The sequence below is a fragment of the Dendropsophus ebraccatus genome, chromosome 7, assembly GCF_027789765.1.
Source record: "Dendropsophus ebraccatus isolate aDenEbr1 chromosome 7, aDenEbr1.pat, whole genome shotgun sequence".
In the NCBI taxonomy this organism is placed as follows: domain Eukaryota; kingdom Metazoa; phylum Chordata; class Amphibia; order Anura; family Hylidae; genus Dendropsophus; species Dendropsophus ebraccatus.
Genome location: NC_091460.1, coordinates 35364719 through 35378137, shown reverse-complemented (window position 1 = coordinate 35378137; position 13419 = coordinate 35364719). Strand labels below are relative to the sequence as shown.

General features: G+C 51.0%; 2 protein-coding genes across 5 annotated transcripts in view; one reads left to right on the top strand and one right to left on the bottom strand.

Moving 5' to 3' along the window:
- TACC3 (transforming acidic coiled-coil containing protein 3) overlaps positions 1–6806 on the bottom strand; it is a 23635-nt gene extending 16829 nt beyond the window's left edge. The window contains exon 1 of one of the 4 annotated variants that reach the window (XM_069977286.1): positions 6550–6806. The gene's annotated coding sequence lies outside the window, so the exon portion shown is untranslated. Of the gene's footprint in view, positions 1–5997; positions 6086–6124; positions 6243–6549 lie in introns of those variants that run through there. The other 3 variants (XM_069977283.1, XM_069977284.1, XM_069977285.1) reach the window with 3 other exon arrangements.
- On the top strand, positions 6403–13419 carry TMEM129 (transmembrane protein 129, E3 ubiquitin ligase). Its single transcript, XM_069977287.1, has 4 exons — positions 6403–7127; positions 10467–10941; positions 11029–11188; positions 12180–13419. The coding sequence occupies exons 1-4, from the start codon at positions 6923–6925 to the stop codon at positions 12426–12428; spliced, it is 1089 nt and encodes a 362-aa protein (XP_069833388.1). The 5' UTR covers positions 6403–6922; the 3' UTR covers positions 12429–13419.

Here is a 13419-nt window from a genome sequence, read left to right as displayed (position 1 = left end):
ATTGCCTATTATCAGTTGCGTCCTGCAACATTTTCACACTGCCTCCGTTATGAGAAGGGATCAATGATCCCATTGTTTCCACTTTCCGTACCATCTTTTTTGTTTACCAGTTCACCACCATGCTGACTGATAAGGGTATACACCCAGAAGCTGCAAACTGAGGCCAACCATGATGTTCATCTGGCACCCATCTCATTGCCCTGATGAAGGGGCATCTCGGCTTGGGCAGAGCATCAGATCAGAGTTATTACAGACTATTCGTCGCCTCTTTCAAGTGAATCTCCCTGTACAATATATCCAACTTATTGCCCAATGATTTCTATTAGGCCATACAGTCCATTCTGGAATCTGTACTGCAAAAAATAAATAAAGACCAACATGTCCTAGGGCAGATTGTGATAGCGGTATGGATTACCAATAGATGTCTACAGGATCCATGTTTTCTGCAAACATCACAACCATCACGTCAAATTAAAGCAATTTTTTTTTTACCAGTTCAACATTTCTGCTGATGTGGATACGGACACAATTACGGAGTAAAAATTGCATACTTGGAAAGTCACTGAACGTGTCAATGAGGCCAGACACAAAAAAAGTGAAAAGTGAGACTAAAGGGCCTTTTACACAGGAAGATGTGAAAAATCTTCGAGAAACGATAAATTCAAAAGAGCTGACTTTCCCGTTTTCCCCCCCAATCGCTGTCACTTTTAAATGGACCTGATAGCTAGTAATGCTCCTGGATGGCAAAGGGACAGCGATCGGCTGAAGACGGGAGAAATTTATTGTTGTCAGGCACACATCCCATGTGTAAACAAGGGATCTGACACAGATAAAGGGAAACTGGCAGCATAGATATGCATGTATTGGGTTCTGGAATATGCACATCTGTGCTGGCAGTTTCCAGATCACAAGCAGCAGTGTATACTTACATCCACACTATTTGCGATCCAGCAGCCAGATTTCAAGTCCTCCAGCCACTGCTGTATCTACAGAGCCCGCCACCTCCAGAATGACTGACAGTTGGGGGCTTGAAGATGCAGCCAGAAGACCCAGATACCGGATCACAAGCAGAGATGTAAGTAGGCATAGAATGCCGGAAGAGAAAGACCACTGGGTCCATCTAGTCTGTCCTTTAAAGTGACTTTGTACCCACAGTCTGAACCCCCCCCCCCACCAAACCACTTGTACCTTCAGATAGCTGCTTTTAATCCAAGATCTGTCCTGGGGTCCGCTTGGCAGGTGATGCAGTTATTGTCTTAAAAAAATAAAACTTGCAGCCCTGTGCCAAACGGCCGTGGTTTACAGTATCTGTGCCCTAACCTTGCACCACCCCTCAGTCCCTCCTCCCCACCCTCTTCATCATTAGGAATGCCACTGGAACATTTTCTCCTGTCTGCACATTACACAGGTGCCTTAACAATCCAGCCCATGTTCAGTATTCACACAGGTGAGGAATAGGAGACAATCTGCCTGGGGCGTTCCTAATGATGAGGAGGGCGGGGAGGAGGGACAGAGAGGTTGTGCCAGCCTAATGCATACACAATCAAGGCCCCGGCCGTTGGGCACAGGGCTGCCAGTTTAAAAGTTGTTTAGGACAATAACTAAAACACCTGCCGAACGGACCGCAAGACAGATCCACTGCTACAACAAAGAATTACGGGCGGCACTACAGGTGGAGATTATTGTATGTGCAACCACTAGCGAGGGCTGGCCGAGATAGCCAAGACAGGGGGGTGCTACGGACCGGTCCGTAGAAGCGCCGTAGAGCGTGAAACAGGCTTGTCACCACTCAATTCAAAAATAAAAGTTTTTAAGAAGACTTCGTGGGCGAGTGCAACTTTCTTTTCTCTATACATTGTGGACCGCAGGACAGATCTTGGATTAAAAGCAGCTACCCAAAAGGTACAAGTGGTTTAGTTAGGGGGGGGGGGGGGTAAGATTGTGGGTACAGAGTGACTTTAAAGGGGTTATCCAGCGCTACAAAAACATGGCCACTTTCCCCCTACTGTTGTCTCCAGATTGGGTGGGGTTTTGAAACTCAGTTCCATTGAAGCAAATGGAGCTTAATTGCAAACTGCACCTGAACTGGAGACAACAGTAGGGGGAAAAGTGGCCATGTTTTTGTAGCGCTGGATAACCCCTTTAAGTACTTCTCTTCCTATCATCGATATAAATATAGATAGATATATGTGTATCCCAGACAGGATTACATTCACTTTTTTTAATAAAAAGTATTGTATTGCCGACCAAAAGTTATACAAATCACCAATATACACTTATTACGGGAAGTTCTTATAAAGTGCTTTTTTCCCTGCACTTACTACTGGTGGATAACATGGTGATGTCACTTCCTGGATAACATGGTGATGTCACTTCCTGGATAACATGGTGATGTCACGACCCGACTCCCGGAGCTGTGCAGGCTGTGGCTGCTGGAGAGGATGATGGTAGGGGGACACAGGGCACTGGATGGGGAACTGAGCATCCCCCTGCCATCATCCTCTCCAGCAGCCACAGCCCGCACAGCTCTGGGAGTCGGGTCGTGACATCATTTTATCCAGGAAGTGAAGCCTTGGTGCAGTAGTAGGCACAGGGAAAAAAAACAATACGTGCATTTCCCGAAATAAGTGTATATTGGGGATTAGTATAACTTTTGAGGGGCAATAAAATACTGTAAAAAAAAATTTCACCAGACTTAACCTTTAAAAGAGGACCTGTCACCCCCCCCTGCCCAGGTCACAGGCTCCTGACCCCCCGTTAGATCCCCCTATATTCACCTCATCACGCTGGGTCCCGCTTCCTGATCTGGTCACGGATATATGAGCGCCCGAAGCGCGCGCTCACAGAAGAGTCCGATGCCCATAGAGAATGACGGAGCATCGGACTCCCCATTCATTCTCTATGAGCGTCGGACTCTCCTGTGAGCGCGCGCGCGCCGGGCTTCGGGCGCTCATATCTCCGTGACCCGACCGGATCAGGAAGCGGGACCCGGTGAGTATAGGGGGCTGTAACGGGGGTCGGGAGCCAGTCACCCCAGTACGGGGGGTGACAGGTGTCCTTAAAAGGGAACCAATCCCTGGTGTATAAAGCCGTGGCTGCAGCAGGAGCTTTTTACCGGGGAAAAATGACTTCTTCCCCCGGCTTATGACAGACACAGGCTGGGAAGTAGTCATCTGGAGGCTCCGTGCCTGTGTCTAGTCACAGCCCTCTGCCTGTCAGTGTGCTCCGCAGGAATGATTGACAGGCAGAGAGGTCTGTTGCTGGCCTCTCTATCATCCCGCTGAGCACACTGACAGGCAGAGGGCTGTGACTAGACACAGGCACGGAGCCTCCAGATGACTACTTCCCCGCCCGTGTTTGCCACAAGCCGGGGGAATAAAAGTCATTTGGCCCCGGTAAAAAGCTCCTGCTGTGGCTGGTACGTGCCGCGGCTGCTGCAGGAGATTTATACATTGCTCCAGGGAACCATATCCACCCAACTGGGCTGACTGATTCCCTTTAAAAGATTGGAATCAACTATATAGATTTAAATCAATGAGACTTTCCCAATACGGTTTATGTCTGACACCCTCCAACATCTTTGTAGGTGAGGTCTCCAGAACTGGACACAGTATTCCAGATGTGACGTCACAAGAGCTCTATACAGCAGGATCACAATCTCCCTTTTCCTACTGGTTATGCCTCTAGCTATACACCCCAGCATACCAAATATAATCTGACAGCAAAGATATATACATATCCCAGAACCCAATACATACATATCTGTGCTGTCAGTCGATATATTTACCAAGCAGCCACAGCCTCAAAACCCTAAAAGCCGCATCTGAACAGTCACTGATTGGCAAGTGCTTTTGGGCAATAATGTTTCAGCCCAGCTGTGATGAGCAGTAGTCTGAATCTGTTCTGTAATGAAGCGGACCTGTCAGGTCAACAAATATATACACAGCCAAGAGGTGGGAGCAGCATGACTGAAGAGCCAGGTGCAATGGCCAACTGGGAAACGATAAACGCTGACCAATCACAGGACTGTCATCGCTGGCCATTTACACAGGACCAATGCAGACACATTAGCATCACCCCATTACGTGACTGGTCACCTGGATGATTATCAGAAATGAGCGCCTCTCTTGTAGTTTTATCATTTTAAAATCAATGGCCTGTCTTTCCTATAGGGTATTAATGCGTGATTGGGGAGGAGTCATCACCTTCATATATAACCATTAGTGAAAAGCCAATAGCTCCACACATTGTGAACTGGTTGTACTGAGTTACTGCGCATCTACAAGCCACCGGAATGGGAAGAGACATGCAGTAACCCAGCACTGCCTCTGTAACAATGTATGGCGCCATCTGCTTCCTGCTGTTTTCAGCATGTGAGGAGGCTGCAGCTCTGGGGAACATCTGATATACAGAAGTACCAAATCCCTACTCATCACATACCCTAACACCCACCCAGCATCATGATTATATACACTAAGGCCTACAGCAGGGGTGTCAGACTGCAGCTGACTGTTGTGCAACTGATGCACAACTACAAATCCCAACATACCTGGACAGCCAAAGCAGCTCCTGCCATTGCCATTCATTGCCATATCTACAAGGGAGCAGAGATTAAAGGGGTACTCCAGCGTGGGGGCTATTTTTGGATCTGGCCGGGGAGGAGGTGGCTTAAAAAAAAAAAAAAAAAAAAAAAAAAAAAAAAAAAAGACGTCCACCCACCTCCCCAATTCCAGCAGCAGGTCCCGCATCACGGGAGAAGGGATCTGAGCGGACTTGAAACGGATCCCGCCTCCTTCACCGAGGCAGGATCGCATCAGACACCCGGAAGCGGGCCCGCATCAGACACCCGGAAGCGGGCCCGCATCAGACACCCGGAAGCGGGCCCGCATCAGACACCCGGAAGCGGGCCCGCATCAGACACCCGAAGGCGGGCCCGCATCAGACACCCGAAGGCGGGCCCGCATCAGACACCCGGAAGCGGCCGGGATACAGGCACCGGGGGACCCAGTGCTTGAGCACCGACCAGTTCCAGTGCACAGAACGGCGCCGTGGTCTGAAAAACAGACCGCGGCACCAGCTTCCCCGTGATGGCGCCGTTCAATCCGTGGGTTCAGCTTAAAGACGATGTACCTGGTGGTACATCCTCTTTAAAGGAAGCCTGTCACCCTGGCTAACGGGGTGAAGCCCTTTTACTTACCCCTTCCTCAAAGTCCTAGACCCCATCCCACCGCCAAAAAATCCCTGTTGGAAGACATGCGCGCACTCTCCAGAGATGAGGCCAACACCCATAGAGAATGACTGCTCCCAGTCATACTCATCTCTGGTGAGCGCGCACACGGCTTCCAACAGGGATTTCTCAGCGGTCAGACGGGGTCCAGGACCTCAAGAGGAGGGTTAGTATAATGGGCTTCACCCCAGCAGCCAGGGAGACAGGTCCCCTTTAAGAAAACCTCAGTTAAGTGGCAAACAGGGAGAACAAGGGGCCACAAACCAAAGACCTACTCATAAAGGCATAACAGTGACTCCACCAGCAGAATAGTGAGTGCAGCTCTGGAGTATAATACAGGATGTAACTCAGGATCAGTACAGGATAAGTAGTCAATGTACACAGTGACCCCTCCAGCAGAATAGTGAGTTCAGCTCTGGAGTATAATACAGGATGTAACTCAGGATTAGTACAGAATCAGTAATGTAATGTATGTACACAGTGACCCCACCAGCAGAATAGTGAGTGCAGCTCTGGGGTATAATACAGGATGTAACTCAGGATTAGTACAGAATCAGTAATGTAATGTATGTACACAGTGACCCCACCAGCAGAATAGTGAGTGCAGCTCTGGAGGATAATACAGAATCAGTAATGTAATGTATGTACACAGTGACCCCACCAGCAGAATAGTGAGTGCAGCTCTGGAGTATAATACAGGATGATACACAGACTACTACATAACAGTATCACTATATAGATATAGGAGTGCATATACACCCACAACATACACTGTGCACGTCCACACAAGAGCCGCCCTGCTACACCACCATCACTACACACCGCTCACACACTAGCCACCATGCTGCAGCCCCCGTTACCACCGGCCACTCACAGCAGCACGCCGTACCACGTTACCTGCCGTCTCTCGTGTCGCTATATAACCCTACGTCTCGCTCTCGGCCGCCGTACTCCGCACTGAGGCTGCTTCTATTTGAATTTCGGTAGTTCGCAAGGACTGTCCAATCAGAAACCGGAGAACCTGACAACGTCATGACGCATTTACAAACCCGCCAATCAGAAATCAGCAGAGGCCGTGAACGCGCTTAGGCTGACGTAGCGCCGCGGTTACCTCTGGAACGCGCCCAGAGTTTCGCGCATGCGTGTTGCTTGTATTATGGAGCCAAGTCTGTAGATTGTTGTCATGAGTGAATGATGTCATTTCTTATACACCGCAGAGGATTCTGGATCTAAATTACACTTCCAGTTTATGATGCGGTTGTTTGAGCCAAGAAAAGGAGTGTATACAAAATAGAGACTGTTTAGCCTTTCTATATTCTTACTTTCCGATCCAGTCGTAAAAACTGAATGTGTATTTCCTACTTTAGCCACTATGGGGAGATGTATCAACTCTGTGGAAAAGGAAAGCTGGAATATGATTGGTTGCTATGGGCAACCACTCCTCAGCACGTTTGATAACTCTCCCCCTACATGCGGTAGTGATATCACACACAGTGTGAATAGCGGCGTATACTCGCTGATCACGTGCTGCTTCCACTCCATACATGGTGGTTGTCTATCACTGTCATCCTCGGCCAGTATCACGCTGTACACAACCAGTCACGTGTTCTGGTAAAGACTACGTCTCCCAGCATTCCCTGCTGCCCAGTTGGCCGGAAGTGTGTGCTGTTCTCTCGGTTCCCCCCTCCCGCCGCCATGGAGAGCCCGGCGGTGACATTTACTTTAGCTTACGTGGTGTTCGCTGTGTGTTTTGTCTTCACCCCCAATGAGTTCCACTCGGCCGGGATCACCGTGCAGAACCTGCTGTCCGGCTGGCTGGGGAGCGAGGACGTGGCGTTCATACACTACCATGTCAGGAGGACCACGGCCACCCTGCTGGTGCACTCCCTGCTGCCCCTGGGTGAGTGCGCCCCCTACCGTGCTGATACTGTACGACCTATAGCCCCAATACCGCCCAAATACTGTACTTCTTATCCGTCCCTGCCGGCTGTCACTACACTACTACTGCCTGCCCGGCTGTCACTACACTACTACTCCCTGCCCGGCTGTCACTACACTACTACTCCCTGCCCGGCTGTCACTACACTGCCTGTACGCCCCTATCAGTCCCTGCCCGGCTGTCACTACACTACTACTCCCTGCCCGGCTGTCACTACACTACTTCTCCCTGCCCGGCTGTCACTACACTACTACTGCCTGCCCGGCTGTCACTACACTACTACTCCCTGCCCTGCTGTCACTACACTACTACTCCCTGCCCGGCTGTCACTACACTACTTCTCCCTGCCCGGCTGTCACTACACTACTCCTCCCTGCCCGGCTGTCACTACACTACTACTCCCTGCCCGGCTGTCACTACACTACTACTCCCTGCCCGGCTGTCACTACACTACTTCTCCCTGCCCGGCTGTCACTACACTACTCCTCCCTGCCCGGCTGTCACTACACTACTACTCCCTGCCCGGCTGTCACTACACTACTACTCCCTGCCCGGCTGTCACTACACTGCCTGTACGCCCCTATCAGTCCCTGCCCGGCTGTCACTACACTACTACTCCCTGCCCGGCTGTCACTACACTACCTGTAGTCCCTATCAGTTCCTGCCCGGCTGTCACTACACTACCTGTAGTCCCTATCAGTCCCTGCCCGACTGTCACTACACTACCTGTAGCCCCTATCAGTCCCTGCCCGGCTGTCACTACACTACTACTCCCTGCCCGGCTGTCACTACACTACTACTCCCTGCCCGGCTGTCACTACACTACTACTCCCTGCCCGGCTGTCACTACACTGCCTGTACGCCCCTATCAGTCCCTGCCCGGCTGTCACTACACTACTACTCCCTGCCCTGCTGTCACTACACTACTACTCCCTGCCCGGCTGTCACTACACTACTACTCCCTGCCCGGCTGTCACTACACTACTACTCCCTGCCCGGCTGTCACTACACTACTACTCCCTGCCCGGCTGTCACTACACTACTACTCCCTGCCCGGCTGTCACTACACTACTACTCCCTGCCCTGCTGTCACTACACTACTACTCCCTGCCCTGCTGTCACTACACTGCCTGTACGCCCCTATCAGTCCCTGCCCGGCTGTCACTACACTACTACTCCCTGCCCGGCTGTCACTACACTACTACTCCCTGCCCGGCTGTCACTACACTACTACTCCCTGCCCGGCTGTCACTACACTACTACTCTCTGCCCGGCTGTCACTACACTACTTCTCCCTGCCCTGCTGTCACTACACTACTACTCCCTGCCCGGCTGTCACTACACTACTACTCCCTGCCCGGCTGTCACTACACTACTTCTCCCTGCCCGGCTGTCACTACACTACTACTCCCTGCCCGGCTGTCACTACACTACTACTCCCTGCCCGGCTGTCACTACACTACTACTCCCTGCCCGGCTGTCACTACACTACTACTCCCTGCCCGGCTGTCACTACACTACTACTCCCTGCCCGGCTGTCACTACACTACTACTCCCTGCCCGGCTGTCACTACACTACTCCTCCCTGCCCGGCTGTCACTACACTACTACTCCCTGCCCGGCTGTCACTACACTACTACTCCCTGCCCGGCTGTCACTACACTACTACTCCCTGCCCGGCTGTCACTACACTACTACTCCCTGCCCGGCTGTCACTACACTACTACTCCCTGCCCGGCTGTCACTACACTACTACTCCCTGCCCGGCTGTCACTACACTACTACTCCCTGCCCGGCTGTCACTACACTACTACTCCCTGCCCGGCTGTCACTACACTGCCTGTACGCCCCTATCAGTCCCTGCCCGGCTGTCACTACACTACTTCTCCCTGCCCGGCTGTCACTACACTACTACTCCCTGCCCGGCTGTCACTACACTACTTCTCCCTGCCCGGCTGTCACTACACTGCCTGTACGCCCCTATCAGTCCCTGCCCGGCTGTCACTACACTACTTCTCCCTGCCCGGCTGTCACTACACTACCTGTAGTCCCTATCGGTCCCTGCCCGGCTGTCACTACACTACCTGTAGCCCCTATCGGTCCCTGCCCGGCTGTCACTACACTACCTGTAGCCCCTATCGGTCCCTGCCCGGCTGTCACTACACTACCTGTAGCCCCTATCGGTCCCTGCCCGGCTGTCACTACACTACCTGTAGTCCCTATCGGTCCCTGCCCGGCTGTCACTACACTACCTGTAGTCCCTATCGGTCCCTGCCCGGCTGTCACTACACTACCTGTAGTCCCTATCGGTCCCTGCCCGGCTGTCACTACACTACCTGTAGTCCCTATCGGTCCCTGCCCGGCTGTCACTACACTACCTGTAGTCCCTATCGGTCCCTGCCCGGCTGTCACTACACTACCTGTAGTCCCTATCGGTCCCTGCCCGGCTGTCACTACACTACCTGTAGTCCCTATCGGTCCCTGCCCGGCTGTCACTACACTACCTGTACTCCCTATCGGTCCCTGCCCGGCTGTCACTACACTACCTGTACTCCCTATCGGTCCCTGCCCGGCTGTCACTACACTACCTGTACTCCCTATCGGTCCCTGCCCGGCTGTCACTACACTACCTGTACTCCCTATCGGTCCCTGCCCGACTGTCACTATACTACCTATAGCCTCATCACTGCACTACCTCTAACTCCTGCCACTGCCTGCCCAGCTGTCACTCCCTGCCTGCTTGTCACTACACTACCTTTACCCCCTGACACTGCCTGCTTCACTGTCACTACACTACCTGTACTCCCTGACACTGCCTGCCTGACTGCCATTACACTACCTATACCCCCTGTCACTAACTGCCTGACTATCACTACACTACCTGTACCCCCTGACACTGCCTGTCACTACACTACCTGTTACTAACTGCCTGACTGCCACTACACTACCTGTACCCCCGTCACTAACTGCCTGACTGCCACTACACTACCTGTACCCCCTGTCACTAACTGCCTGAATGTCACTACACTACCTGTACCCCCTGACACTGCCTTTCACTACACTACCTGTACCACCTGTCACTGCCTGCCTAGCTGTCACTATACTACCTGTACTCCCTGTCACTACACTATCTGTACCCCCGATCACTGCCTGCCTGACTTTATACACTACCTGTACCTCCTGTCACTCCCTCTTGCCCAGCTTCCACTATACTACCTGTACCCCTTGATGGAGTTAGCTACCTCTCTAGTACACTGTATAGCTACAATGGATGTAACTCGTATCTCTCCTTACTTACAGGTTATTACATAGGAATGTGCTTTGCGGCTCCTGAGAAGCAGCTGTATTACGTCTACACTGCACCTGAGGGCTGGAAGCTCTGTGCTCTGTTTGCTGTCGCTCTTCCCACCTTTACTGGCCTCCTTGCCCTGTACTGGTCTCAGAAGAGATGGAGGAATCACCCCTTGGCGAGGACCCTGTCCCATCATGCCCTGCCCCAGTCAGACTGGAGGGTCGTGGCCTCTTCTATCAACACAGAGTTCAGAAGAATTGATAAGTTTGCAACTGGAGTTCCTGGGGCCCGGGTCATTGTCACCGACACCTGGGTGATGAAGGTCACTACCTACAAGGTGTATGTAGCACAGCAGCAAGACATCCACCTGACTGTGACAGAGTCCAGACAACACGAGCTGTCGCCGGACTCCAATACCCCCGTGCAGTTTATTACCATACAGGTGGCAAGCATCAACCCCAATGTGAAGCCTTTTGAAATCAGGTACTGTATCGATGCCGGGGCTGAGAAGTGACAGTACTGACATTATGCCCAGTTTTTCATTGATCTTCATGGTTGATCTATTTGCAGATTGAACTCGACAGAATATGGAGAGCTGAGGGAGAAGCTTCACGCCCCAATCCGAAACGCAGCCAACGTTGTCATACATCAGACCCTGAGTGACATGTTCTTGGATACGTTCCGCTCTCTGGTAGAAGCCAATAATGTCTACCAGCTGCCAAGCAACCAGGTAAGCCCTGTGGTGAAGGGGGCTGTCACTCATCACTATACTGCTCTACACCTCTCTGCTTTGTATTGTAACAAAGCAAAACTCATCAACATTAGAGATGGTGTTTACCGTACTAGAGTACTTTTTAAGTTAGTGAAGGTGTCTGCCCCACATAGATTTTTGCATTGGCGTCTATGCACCAAATTTATTTATTTTTTTCTTCTTATCACCACTATGTGATTTCACCATGCGATCTATAATATACTTTTGTATTGCATTGTTTCATGCTCATTGGTCATATACTTATAAGAAACCTGCCAGGTCCTGCCTTAGGTAGGGTCTCATAGACTGATGGCCATGGCTTGGGGGCCTTTGTTAGTAACCTCAATGATCATGTCCTCAATAAGTGGGGGCACAGGGGAATGTATAAAGGATGCCCTTTCACTCTGTAAAACACTTAGGAGCCACAATATTCACTATGACATCTAAAAGTGTCAGGATCAGGGATTCCTCCAGTCATGTCTGTAAGAGCAGCAACTAGGCTGGGTACCAGCTCCACCGAGCACAAGATACCAACGCAGGGTTAATCCTACATCTTTATAAAAAAAAAAAAACACACTGGAAAGGGTTAACCAGAGATTAGCGCAGGTCCTACCTGTTCTTCTCTCCAGCACTGCACATCTACACTCTAACCATTGTGGATGATAACTTTTGAGGTGGGGGCAGGGAAACATGCCCTCTGGATAACCCCTTTAATGCATGCCATAACACTATTGACTGTTACAGGGGCTTATAAAACTGATGGTTTATTCACAGGGCAGGCCATCAGTTGCTGATCAGTGACCGATAGGTTGTTCAGGCCGGAAGCCCTGCACTGTTCATTGTATAGCACTGTAGGCCTTGATGTTAACCAGACTTTGGTATTGGTTGTGCTACCATCCTAGCTGTTTCAGTACACATTGCGTCCACCTCTCCTTGTGGTCCATGTCTTTACTGTTACTTGTCATTGCAGGAAATAGAGCCCTGTATTGGCTGCATGCAGACCAATGCCAACATCAAGCTGGTGAAGTACTGCCACGAGCCCAACGAAGGAGAGTGTCAGCAATGCTACTGCCGGCCCATGTGGTGTCTGACCTGTATGGGCAAGTGGTTCGCAAGCCGTCAGGACCAGCAGCATCCAGAGACCTGGTTGTCCAGCCAAGTGCCTTGCCCCACCTGCCGAGCCAGATTCTGTATAGTTGATGTATGCATTATACGGTGAACTCCCCTTTAGGTTGTTTTTACGGTTTTATATCCTGGACTTTTTCTATCTTCTGCAGTGTTCTAATATGTTCCTGGATGTATTACACGAGGAGCCCTGAGCGGTCACATAGGTCGCCTTATAGTCCGGTCTGTGAGGCATTGAATTGGGGGAGTGTAATGGAACAATTTGCCTTCTAAAACAAAACTGAAGTCCCCAATCCCACTCTCCTCAGCGCTGTCTGCAGAATACCTGCTGCAGCTAGGAGTCTTAAACCTTGACAGTGGAAAAAGGAGATCATGTTGGTCCATAGAGGGGTTGATCCCAAAGTAACTCCCAGCAGTCAGCTGTGGGGGTAACTGTTCACTTTTCCTGCAGCGCCACCACAGGGGAAACCAAGTATTACACTGCATCCATTCGCAACACTGGGACAAGACAGGTCGTCCAATGGAAGAATTCCTGTAAATTGTGTATATTCCACTGAGCAGAACGGTGGTAGAGAATATCTGCCCGCCAGTAGTAAATGCATATAAGGCTAGACGTTTCCACGGCCGGGCTGCATTACCCAGGAGTCGCCATTTTCATTACTTACACCATGACCTGAGTGGGAAGGGGGAAAAAAAAACTGCTAAAATCTGTGGAACCTCACAGCAGTGCGGCTTGGTCTGGTCTTTTGAAGTCAGATTTCTCTTAATTCTTCATTCATAGTGTTGAGTAAACTTGTCAAACTGTTGGGGTTTGTCAACTTTCTCCCCACCCGAATGTTAGGCACTTGACTATGGCCTATGGCTGTATCCATGCTTTCCAGGACTCCCTAGGGCGGCATCCAGATTTTCCAGCCACCAGGAGTATGGAGAACGTTCCTGAACAGTTTGGGAAGTTCACTCAACACTATTCAGTTACTTTCTGTAAGTTGTATCTTTTTCTTTGCCCAATCGGGCTAATATGGTTCCCTGAACTGCTGTACACAGTTCCTGCAGCAGCCGTAGCACGTACCAGCCACAGCTGCAGC